This window comes from Pleuronectes platessa, chromosome 13 (genome assembly GCF_947347685.1).
Source record: "Pleuronectes platessa chromosome 13, fPlePla1.1, whole genome shotgun sequence".
NCBI classification, from domain to species: Eukaryota; Metazoa; Chordata; class Actinopteri; order Pleuronectiformes; family Pleuronectidae; genus Pleuronectes; species Pleuronectes platessa.
Genome location: NC_070638.1, coordinates 12,726,532 through 12,737,737, shown reverse-complemented (window position 1 = coordinate 12,737,737; position 11,206 = coordinate 12,726,532). Strand labels below are relative to the sequence as shown.

Genomic DNA, 11,206 nt, shown 5'->3' with positions numbered 1-11,206 from the left:
TAAAAAAACGAACTGTGTCAGTGCAGTTAGACCAGACTTTAAAATGTTTTAATCTTCAGGGAGATAATAGATATCGTAGTTCACAAAATAACTTCAACCTATTACATGTACGCTGAATAAGAATATCATTGAAATTATTTTTTTTCCACTAACGACAATACAAAGTACAATTATAGTTTACAATTTAAACAAAATCCACGAGCTCTATTTACCAAGTGCACACGTTATTTCCTGTTTTCTTGAATAGAAATAGCAACATACAAATAAAGTAATTTCAGAATCATTTAGAGTTTACTGTTATATATTTAAAATAAATTTACAACGTATGCAAGACAAATAAAAACAAAAGACATTCTGGTTAGCTTTAGATAATCAATTTGATTATTAGTGTGAAAAACAAGCTTGTGGTAAAATATTTATTCAGGTACAAAATAGATAAAACTATTGTAAATATACTTACAATTTTAATTAAACATTTTAAAATCATGGACAGAATAGACTTTGGTTTTGGTGGAAACGCTGGATCCCTGTGAATCATTACTGTGATTTTGATTAAATATTCCCTAAAGCTAAAGAATAAATAAAATGCTTTAAATAAAAAATTAAAAAACATTGGCGTGTCCAAGACTGTATTGCACTTTGCTATTACAATTTTTGCAAAATTTCTTTTTGACAATGATGCTCATTACGGTGTGTGTTTCATGAAGGCAGGGTCTCTCCTTGTCTACAGAAGACTCAGTTCAAGACAGTAGTATTTGTCAATGTCCTTGTGCTAGAAAACAATTCCTGTTTTTCCATATCTTAGTCTTTAGTTGTCACAGAGGTATTTCTGGAGCTCAGTCTCCAGGGCCACCATTGACAACCTCTCATCCTCATCTTCCTCCTCCTCATCACTAGAGAGAGTTTTGTCACCACAATCTGGGAACAAGCCTGGTCTATTGTAAACGACAGGGCTAGACTCTTGTTGCTGTGGCGAACCTGTTGAAAGAAGAGAGAGTCTGTGCATGAGCTCAACTCTTTTACTGTCATTCACAGTTCTAAGAACCCAAGATCTAAAACATCTCACAATCAAGGAATGCCAGGCAATTCAAACTCTTTTGAATTCATGCCATCATTAAAAGAAAATATATTTTAATTGCTGGTTTCACATACAGACTGTTCAGAAAGATGGGCGACATGACACGAGTGTGAAGCAAAATCATCTTGATTGCCCCCTGGTGGCTGGCTGCAAAACAGTTTATAAACTCAGTCTCATCAACATAAGCAAATGGGACACGGACCAAACTTTGATGAAGAGCTAATTTTTTACTTTAAGTTAAGGGGTTGAAACCTCATGTTTGAGAGCTGAGACTGATTGTGATTGGCTGAGCTTGTGTATCGTTCGTGGCTCGTTGCGTCGCACCATGATCAATACTGAGAGGACTCTGGCTCTAAATTATGTCAAAAAAGCAATATGGCTGCATTCCTATCTGAGAGGAAGTAGTGTCATGTCGTCCATTATTATATAGTCTATGGTTTCGCAGATGGAACCTCATCACAGAAGTGGCCATGGTCAGCCTGGTTGTAAAGAATACTCACAAAAGCTCTGAGTTCCAGGAAGCACCTCTTTCCAGCTGTACTCTGACAGGGAAATGGGCTGGCTGATCCAGGGCTGCAGCAATAGCTGATCCAGAACCATCCTCTGAACAGGGTCAGGGTGCAGCAGCCCATCTAGCATACCTTTGAGATCTGAGAAAGTACATAGAGAAATAAGTGATGACCCTCTGTGAATGCCAGTGTTATTGTAAAAGACAAAGCAATTTTTAGCCAATAGGAAAGAATTGCTGTATACCTGCAGAGAGGGGGAAAGGGGGCTTGAGTTTGGCTCCAAGGATCTCACCCACATCACAGAAGGGGTTCTCACTGAAGAGCAGAGTGTAGAGCATAACCCCCAGTGACCACATCTCCAGCTCTGGACCCTCATAGCTACAGAAATACACCAACAAGGAGATACACATTAATTAGAATAAGCTTGTGGATATGGAACATGCAATCAATTTATCATCTATTAAACTTCTAACTTTATAGTGAGAATATCTTTGAAGCCAATGTTTTGCTAAGATTAATGGTTATAAAAGTCATACAGGACTGAAAAAATGTGCTCTGCTGTCAGGTTTGATGCTTTTAACAGGACAAGTATTCCCCTTTTAGCCTAAAATGTCAATAATACTAGGCTGATCCTATTTAGAACAAACACCACTTGTTATTTATGAGTAATATATACTCACGGATTTCCCTGAAGCACCTCTGGGGAGCAGTACTCCAATGTGCCACAGAAATTGTAAAAGAGCTTCCCTGGAGCCATCATGGCAGCAGAGCCAAAGTCTATCAGTCGAATGTGGAAACAGTGGTCGATGATGATGTTCTCGTCTTTTATGTCCCTGTGAAGGATGTTCTTAGCCCTCAGGTAGAAGACAGCAGCCACCAGCTGGAACACAGAACAAGCATCCAGTTTAACAGGTAGCAAATGACAATTGTAATAACTGTAATGTGCAATTTAAAAAGAAGTCCTTGTACATACCTGTCTAAAGATGTAGCTAGCCAGGGGCTCATCTAACCTCGGCTGCATGTCAATGAATTCAAAAAGGTCCAGACCTTCTCCGTGTTTCTCCATCACCATCTGGAAGTAGCTCTCGTTCTCAAACACCTCCAGCACCTAGTGGCACACACATGAACGTCAAGCAAAGAAATATTTGACCGTTTAGAACTAAATGTTTCTGAAAGTTTGTGACCTAAGTGTTTTAATGTGACAAACCAGTTACCTTGACAATATTGTGGTGTTGCACTCGTGTCAGTATGGCAATCTCTTGGCTGACTCGCCCCAGCATGGGGTCGTCTAACCAGCAGTCACTCACTATCCTGGATTTACCGATGAACTTCACCACCACCTGTGAAATGAACATTTCATAAAGAGGCCATATCATCCCAAACCTAACTTTAAATATAAACTATTGGTATGATTCTGCATTGATAAAATTAATTTCTTACTTCTTGCCCATCACTGTGTCTTACTGCCTTCCAGACAAAACCAAAGGCTCCTTTACCCACACCTTTAATTGGCTGGTACTCCTCTTCAAACTGTCCTTCACAGGCTCGAGAGTGCTCCAAGTCCATGGTGGAGCGTAATGCATCACCAATCCTCTAGAGGGCAAAAAGGAAAGAATGATGAATAAAACTTTTTATATTTAGCTAAACATGAATAATGTGGCCTTTTATCTATTTTCTTAAGATATTTTTTGCCACCAACCTCTCCGAGACTGACTCCTGATTGGTTGTGCTGCGACATCGTCCCCTGCTGGCCAGGTCTACTCATCCAAACACAGAACATAGAGCTTCCATCAGGGAGGTCTGTCCTGCACACCTCACATTGCACGTCTGGAGGGAAAAACAAAAAACTGTTTAATGTCTATCTGCTTTATGTTAAAGGATCTGCAGATTTTTTATGAGAAAAACTAAAACAGTAAACATTTACCCACCTACTCTTGTGCCATCTCTGTGGTAGGCACTTCCTTCAAATCGACCCTCCAGTATCTCTGTAGCGTCTGACGACGGGGAGTGTCCGTTAACTTTCGGTTTTTTAGGTGTAGATGTGGAAGGAGTGTCTCTCACTGACTGACTCCCACCATTCCTTTGTACGGGGAACTCCGCACTCTTTCCGGTATTGATTAAAGACAAAGCTGCCCACTGTTCCTGCTCGCATGGCTCCTTTTGTAGTTCTTCAGCTGAACCATTTCTGGCCACCACAGCAGCTTCTTTAGTCTCAACAGGCTCCGCCTCTTGGTCAAACTGTACCTCGCATGGAGAGGGTGTCCGCAGGAGCTCGGTTGTATCGCAGGATATCATGGAGTGTTGGTTGGTATTGCCATATTCTCCGCCACTGAGCAACTCAATACTACTGCTCAGATTCAGATCGGCCAGAGCCCGGGTCACCAGATCACCATTACTGTTGAGGTCCAGGAAGTAACTGGCTGAGTCCTCTACTTGTGCTGCATGAGACTCCTCTGCTTGGGCTGGGTCAGATCCACCATTACCAGCAAATGTTTCACAGAAGCCAGAAGAAGACCTGGGAAATTGAGATTTTACACAGTGATTACTAACATCAGCAAACTGCAGCGCTAGATGTACAAATCTTTTCAAAATGCGCGGATGGTATTATGTTATCAAAGGGAGGTAGGGATCTGTGACTTCTGGTGAAGAATGTTAAATTATTTGTATCCAATTTCAACTGGCAGATTACTGTCTTTCAGGCCTGTCAATTCTTCTTATTTCAGGCTTCTTTGCCCATTAAATATTAAAATGAAAAGCAGTTCAGTCCAAACTGATGTTATGGAATCGCTCTGCAGTTGCTCTGCCAGGAGAGAAGCTTTCTTCTAATTTAAGGCATTAAACTAAATTCCACTCTTTTCCATGAAAAACTTAAACTAATAAGCAATCTGTGACATTAAGAAGATTAAGAAAACTAGTGTGATAACCTATAAAGCGCTTTAGTGATAACCTCTTGTCTTGTAATCTTGATTACTGATATAAAATATGAGCTGTCTTTCCAATTAGTGTTAAATGTGGTTATAATGACATGGAAATAAAGATGCTAAAAATGTAATATAAATAATATTTCTCTTATTTCAAAGGATTTCTCTCCTTACCTGCTCTCCAGTGAAATGACCTCATAGCTGGAGTCCTGGAGGACAGAGGCACATGATTGGTGTTTTTTTTCTTTATTAGGGGAGGTGCCAACTCCCTTGCCAACAGCATGTTCTCTCTGAGTGGGAGTGTCTAAACAGGGGAATAAAATGAAATAAAATAACAAGACTGTTATTTATATGCTAATCCTCACTGTATGTATGAAAACACTACAAACAACATTAAAGCTTTCCATATAGAATTTTGTACAGATTATCTTGTTGATTTTCCTTTGAAGCAGTCTCTGTTCCCATTTGAATATATATTACACTCCTGTAGTGTAGTGCACTGTGTACAGGAGAGGTTCATACCGGCATCAGAAATGCCTCCAATACAGCAGAAAATGATGGGTCGGGCAAGGGTTAGTAGACAAATCTCTGTACCAATCTGATACCACGTCTTGAAAGTAAATTAGTTTCACCCCGATTAAACTTCAATTTTTCTTTTACCAGGAATAATTTATTTACTGCTCCAAATCAGCAGTTGCGTTAAACTGCCACTGGCAAGTTTTGTTTTTTCGAGCAGCAAAGAAGAAGTCACTAGCAATAGGCCATACAACAATGATTGCAGTCATCACTGCCATGCAGGGTCAAATAGAAAGCTACTGTTATAATAAATTTCCATAAATATTTGTATATTTTATTAACACCATTATCGGCCGATACGGAAAGTCCAGTCGGAAAATCAACAGGAAATACAAATAATCTACAACTAAATGACTTAATGAAAAATAGAAAATATAATATTCAAGTGGTACACCTGGGGATAAAATTCACCTGGGATAATCTCAATGGCAGGTTGGTTATTTTTCTGAACCCCATTGCAGAGCACCCGTTTTGCCTCGTTCTGTGATGGTTCGGGGAGAATAAGGCAGAAGGTGCCTTCTTCTACTGGAGGATCCACCCAGGCAAATGTCTTGAGGAGAGCCTGAGTGGTGTCTGCACTGTCCAGCTGACTCATGCAGGGAGCAACCCCGGCTGCCTCCTCCATCAGCTCTGTTGTGTCGTCGGCCCTGTTGAAAGAATGGCTGGATTTAGTCAAATTACTGTATTGTGTGTGAACAGTGGATGTACATAATGAATGTTTAAACCTCATTTAATACAGTACAAATTAAAAATCTGGGCTCTTCATCCCCGTGTCTGATTTCATCATGAGGGGAAACTATTCTGCTCTCAAACGCAGACAACTTAACAATTCTCAGCCTTAAAGTTTACAAAACCTGGCCTTGAAAGAAAAGACCAAATTAAACTATGATAAAAGCGTTTTTGTAAAAAGTAAGCTGTAAGTGAACAACACTTCAACACTTACTCAGAAGCACATTAAATAACATGCAGTCTACCTTGAGGCCACTACAGCAGCTTCTGCCAATCCATTATTAGAGTAAAAACAAAACAAGCTTCAAGTCCATCACTAAATCTAATGTCTGCCTGCACATAGAGATGTGACAACAACTGAGGCCGCAGGCACATTAAGTACCTGGAATGGCTGAGGCAAGCAAGTCTGCAGTAACAGGTCTTCTTTACGTTTGTTGAACATGAAGTCTTTGAGCACAAAATATCGAAGTGGCATATGACAACAAGCACATGTGGATGTTTACTTACATAACCACACGTGTAGATGTGACTGCAGGGGGGGAGAGAGTTGACAACGCGCCGGCCTGTTTCTCCAGTCTGGTGCCGGTCCCAGTGAAGATCCTGCCTCTGCCTGACGAGGTTCTTTCCAAGATAGCTTGATGCACCGTGGCCATATCGCCCGCCACCAGTGAGGACGGATCTAGGATTGCGAGAAATAACTATTGAGTTATAAATATTGCAAAGACATAGTATTGCATGACAAGACAAAGTAAAAAGCAACAACCGGAAAACATTTTGTGTAAAAGAATTGAGTAAGGAAACTATTACGACACACAATGAGAAAACTAAAGACTAATCACAGAAACTTGCTTTGTATACGTCGCAGATGGATTCAAATGCACACCATATTTTCCTGATATTTTGGATGAGGCTGCACTTTTACAAGCCTCTGCCTCAGAATTGGAGAATGGACAGGTCTTTCTGTCTGTGTCAGACATCCATCCATAGAAACCCGGCATCAGGAAAGTGACACTCTGTTTGGGACAAAGTAGCAATAACAGAAGTGAGGGTCGTCCCAAATCTCAATTCAAACGGTACTATTCCACTGATCGTGTTGGCTGACCTTTCCTAGCAACTCGTCCCTGCTGTAGCCAAACAAACTGAGGGCCAGGTGGTCGTGAATGCTGCAGATGGAGCCATCAGGGCGGAGCAGGAGGAGACCGCTCAGAGGAGCAAACACCCAGACGGTTCCAGAGTACTCCAGCGCAGGGCTTTGGGAGAGGACCCTGGCGTCCATTTGGACTCCTTTGAGAACCCAGACGCATTTTGAGAATGCATAAAATCACATTATTTGGCAAATAGGGTGTTTGAGGTACATAGTGGAGCTCGACCAATATCTTGGTTGGCCAATAATATTGACGGATGTGAGCCTTTCACAAACATATTGTATCAGTGTTTATGTTTGTTGACATGCACCAATATGAGAACTTTTTACAGAATAAATAAAATGTATTTATAAATCTAAACTACCGTTGCAAGTACCATATATGATGTGTATGGATCATAAGAAAAGCCTGGTTAAATGCAGCTGTTAGATACCTCAATGGGCTTTCAAATTATTTTGAAATAGTTTGGAGATGCATGTTTTCTGTTGAACAGTGTTGTGTGTAAAGTTTATGCATCTTAAAGTTGTTGTGTTCTTTGTCATATGATGACATTGTTTGCACAGCATTAAGAAAAACTATTTAAACTAGTCTCTGCATGTTTTTTCTGCAAGTCTGGAGTCTCCCTGTGCAAGATGTTTGGGCAGGATAACAGTGACACAGTGAATAATGCGCCAGTTTGCTCAAAAAATATTGAATGTTTTTAATCCCTCTGAGATTTAGCCATAGGTGACAGCTTAGTTTTAGCACCAAACTAAACAACTCACCAGAAGATGGGTCTTTTCCATGCGAGTGTGAGGCTTCTGTCTTACACACAGGGGAGGTGAGAGGGGAGCAAGGCTGCTTGTCTTGTACATCAGAGCTTTCAAGGCTATCTGATGGGCAGGTGAAACCAGTTTTGTTGTCTTGGGGTTTTCCACATAAGACAGCCCCCTGAATTTTGATACACAGCGGAACTAATGCACCCCCTCGGCTTTTACCGTACCGTCTCTGAACCTTTAGCATCTAAAAGAGAAGGAAGAAAAAGCAAAGTCTAAGATGACAGACTTAAAGAAGTACCTAAGCCTAAAATGTAGGGATATAAATTATTTTCTGCGTGTTCCTGGTAAACAGAAACTTAAAAGCAAAGCTTAAGAACGAGAGCGCTCCTCTGCTGAGTGGGACAATTTTGGTTTCAAAGTGAGCTTACTTTGGGCAATGCATGAGTGTGCAGGGGGATTTGTAAAAAGGGGATTAGCTCCTTCACAGAAACCCCTTTCAACTCGTCAGGATGGTGGTATCCTAGCAGATGTGCGAATGCCAAGTCACAGGTTAGGACAATGCCCTAGAAATGAAAGAGAAGTGTAAGAAACAATTGTATTAATAGGTTAGAACATTTCAATATTTTATAGTCGGAAATACTTCAACGTACCAAAATAGTAATACCACACAGTTTGTAAAAACATTTTTAAGTAGGCGAAAAGCTCATTAGAAATGTTTCCAAAAACCTGAGATAACTGACACAACTAATGCTACTAATTGAGGATGTACTAACATCTTGTGAAAAGGAGAGAAATGCTGAGAACCGCTCTACGCTCTCCATCATGACAAGCCATGGCTCTTCAATAGGTGACGGTTTGTGAAAGCACACTGAAAACGGCATCTCTCCAGATTCCGTCACAACATCCACCTACAGAAACAATTTTTAACACACAAAACACACTCTTCAATACACACACACAGACACATTCTTGCAGTGGTGGTGTAAGAATATTTGACTAAATTGTAATTTGATATTGTCATCTTTTGAGGAATATTAAGGAATTGGATGCATATGGTATTTTAATTTCAAATCTTTTTTATCTGCATATTTCATACCACTTTTCCAGACACAGCGGCAACAGTTCCATCCTCCAGCAGATAATCTTCTTCCAATGCTTGTTCCAAGACCTGACTGGTTTTCTTTAAAAAACCGTCCAGCTTTTGTCCAATCAGCTCATTGGAGATGCACTCAAACAGTTTGCAGGCCTGTTCGTTCACTGACAAAATCTGAAAAAATATGTAATGAGGTTTGTACAGGTTATGTTATAGTTGTAGTACAGTTTGACCAATTCCCACTGAGCTACATTTTGCTCACATATAATTCACACAATCACATGAACACAGAACTTACCTCTCTGGTTTTATGGTTGACAGTAAGAAGGACTTTGTTTGGGTTCAGGACAGATAGCGATTCTGTCAGGCCAAAGTTTCCAGAGTTTAGTTGACCGAACAGGCTTTCTTCTGTTTTTGACATAGAGGACGGGTGTGGCGGCCAGACAGCAGAATCTTGGGGCTCAGGGTGTAAACTAGAGATTTGGTGGTTTCTTGTTGCGACTGAAACGCCATCATCCAAACGTTCTCCTGTAAAAAAAATAAATATTTTTTACCCCCTCCAAGGATATTTATGTTTTTCATTGTTTGTTTGAATGACAGCAGGGTTATGCTAAATCTACTGGGAAGATTTCCACAAAACCTGATGGAAGGATTTCAAATGGATCATGAATGAATGAAATTTGGTGTGGATCCAGGAATTTCTTTTTCAACGCCTTTAAGATTGTGCGATAGAAGTTGTGTGACATTTTACTTGATAATCATTCATGGTTCTCGATGACATAAAACATACATTATTATGGTCCTGATATGTATAAGTGTGCACAATTTGGAGCAGATCAAAATAAAAATCTGGATCTAGTGAAATTAAATGTGGTTTCATAAAGATCCTTGGTCCTTGACGGTGTATGTAATATACTTGGTGCCACTCAACTTACCTCCACCAAGGAGGCTTTCTTCTGCATTTTTTTGTTGGCTGGATTATCCAAAAACTACCCAACAAATGTTGTTAAGGGTGGGGCATGACTGAAGGAAGATCCCATTACATGCTAGTGGTTGCATAAGGGCACTGTCGAACCTTGGTGGAGATCTACGCTCTAGTCATTGCAATCTTGTTTATAGTTGCGAATAGCTTGTTTTGTCCAAATTCAAATATAGCAATCTCTTAATTTTGATGGTCCTGTATGTGCCAAGTTAAACTCACCCGTCAAAGAACCAGGATAATAACGACGCTGCAGAGCTAACAGTTTTTGCCTGCTCTGCGGTGTCCGGGTGTGTGGGTAGGACTTGTTCAGGTCGAAGTCATCTTCCAGGAGATCGGAGGAGAGGTCGGGCACCACACAGATGGTGTCGCCTTTAAATCGGACCCCGAGACGAGCCTCAGTCGACAGCGACATTGTTGTTGGGTATCCAGCGAGAACTGACGAGAGAGAAAGTGTGATGGCAGCGTTGTAACGATGCTGTAAATATGCACCAAAATACAGACTCAGTTAATGACAGACACTGGAGAATGACTCAGGGAGCCGCGTCTCACCTCCAGTCGCAGAAAGGCACCCTGAGACTTCAGCTTCCGGGCGGTTCGCACAGACACTAGTGGCAGCAGTCTAGCTCCACGGCTAACGTTGCTACAAACAAAAACTCCACCGCCGCGCTCCTATCACACGGTTCACCGCTACGACTTTAAACGAAGGCGACGTCACCGTAGAGTCTGCGCAGCGTCGACATCGCCTCCAGTGCGTCAGTTTTACACAAATGGAGGTTTTAACGCGGTTATTTCCACTTAGTTCAATCCGTGTTTTTGTAAATCGCGGGTTTCGAGCGCCAGTCGAGTACAAGTGTCGACGAAAGCGTCTGTAGCCAATCAAATGTCCCGCCACCGCACAGGGAACGCTCATTGGGTTACTCACCGGAAACGCCCGCCTTTGTTTCCGTGGACTCTGTTTCCACGGAAACAGAGTCCACGGAAACAAAGGCGGGCGTTTCAGAGCAGCAAATAGGATCCAATCAAATAAACGAGGAAAATAAAGATTTAATAATTTAATAATTGAAATGAATTTGTTCTTGGAGACATTAGCCCTTTACCAAAAACAAAAAAGTGACAAGCCCAATAATTCTTTGTGACCCTGGGTAAAGGTTATTGGCCTGTTATTATTTATTATAATTTGATATTTCATCTATTTATTCCTTTTTGATAATTATTTAACTTGTTTGTACATTTGTAGGTGACTGACATGTGATTAAAATAGACTGATATCTAATTTGATTGATTTTGCATTGTAAAATTGAACTGTGTTGTCTATCCTTGGCTTCATGTGTTCTGTAAACTGGCAAATAACTGAACTGAAATACTAAGCATTCATATTAAAAATTGAAATTAAGTAGGAAACAGCATTGCCATCT

General features: G+C 40.7%; 1 protein-coding gene across 1 annotated transcript; it reads right to left on the bottom strand.

Moving 5' to 3' along the window:
* Positions 1-61: 61 nt before the first annotated feature.
* On the bottom strand, positions 62-10,406 carry pask (PAS domain containing serine/threonine kinase). Its single transcript, XM_053438066.1, has 21 exons — positions 10,341-10,406; positions 10,011-10,226; positions 9,108-9,337; positions 8,813-8,983; positions 8,490-8,624; positions 8,145-8,279; positions 7,723-7,960; positions 6,916-7,097; positions 6,697-6,826; positions 6,321-6,492; positions 5,496-5,731; positions 4,683-4,812; positions 3,516-4,102; positions 3,287-3,414; positions 3,028-3,180; positions 2,802-2,927; positions 2,561-2,695; positions 2,268-2,467; positions 1,832-1,965; positions 1,579-1,728; positions 62-978 (listed from the first exon to the last, which is right to left on the bottom strand). The coding sequence occupies exons 2-21, from the start codon at positions 10,201-10,203 to the stop codon at positions 809-811; spliced, it is 3,735 nt and encodes a 1,244-aa protein (XP_053294041.1). The 5' UTR covers positions 10,204-10,226; positions 10,341-10,406; the 3' UTR covers positions 62-808.
* Between the last annotated feature and the right edge of the window lie 800 nt (positions 10,407-11,206).

Coding starts and splice junctions, on each gene's coding strand:
- pask (XM_053438066.1), bottom strand. CDS start 10,203: ATGTCGCTGTCGACTGAGGCTCGTCTCGGGGTCCGATTTAAAGGCGAC. Junction 2,928..3,027: donor GACACAGTGATGGGCAAGAA/GTAAGAAATTAA, acceptor TTCATTTCACAG/GTGGTGGTGAAGTTCATCGG. Junction 1,729..1,831: donor CCCTTTCCCCCTCTCTGCAG/GTATACAGCAAT, acceptor GTACTTTCTCAG/ATCTCAAAGGTATGCTAGAT.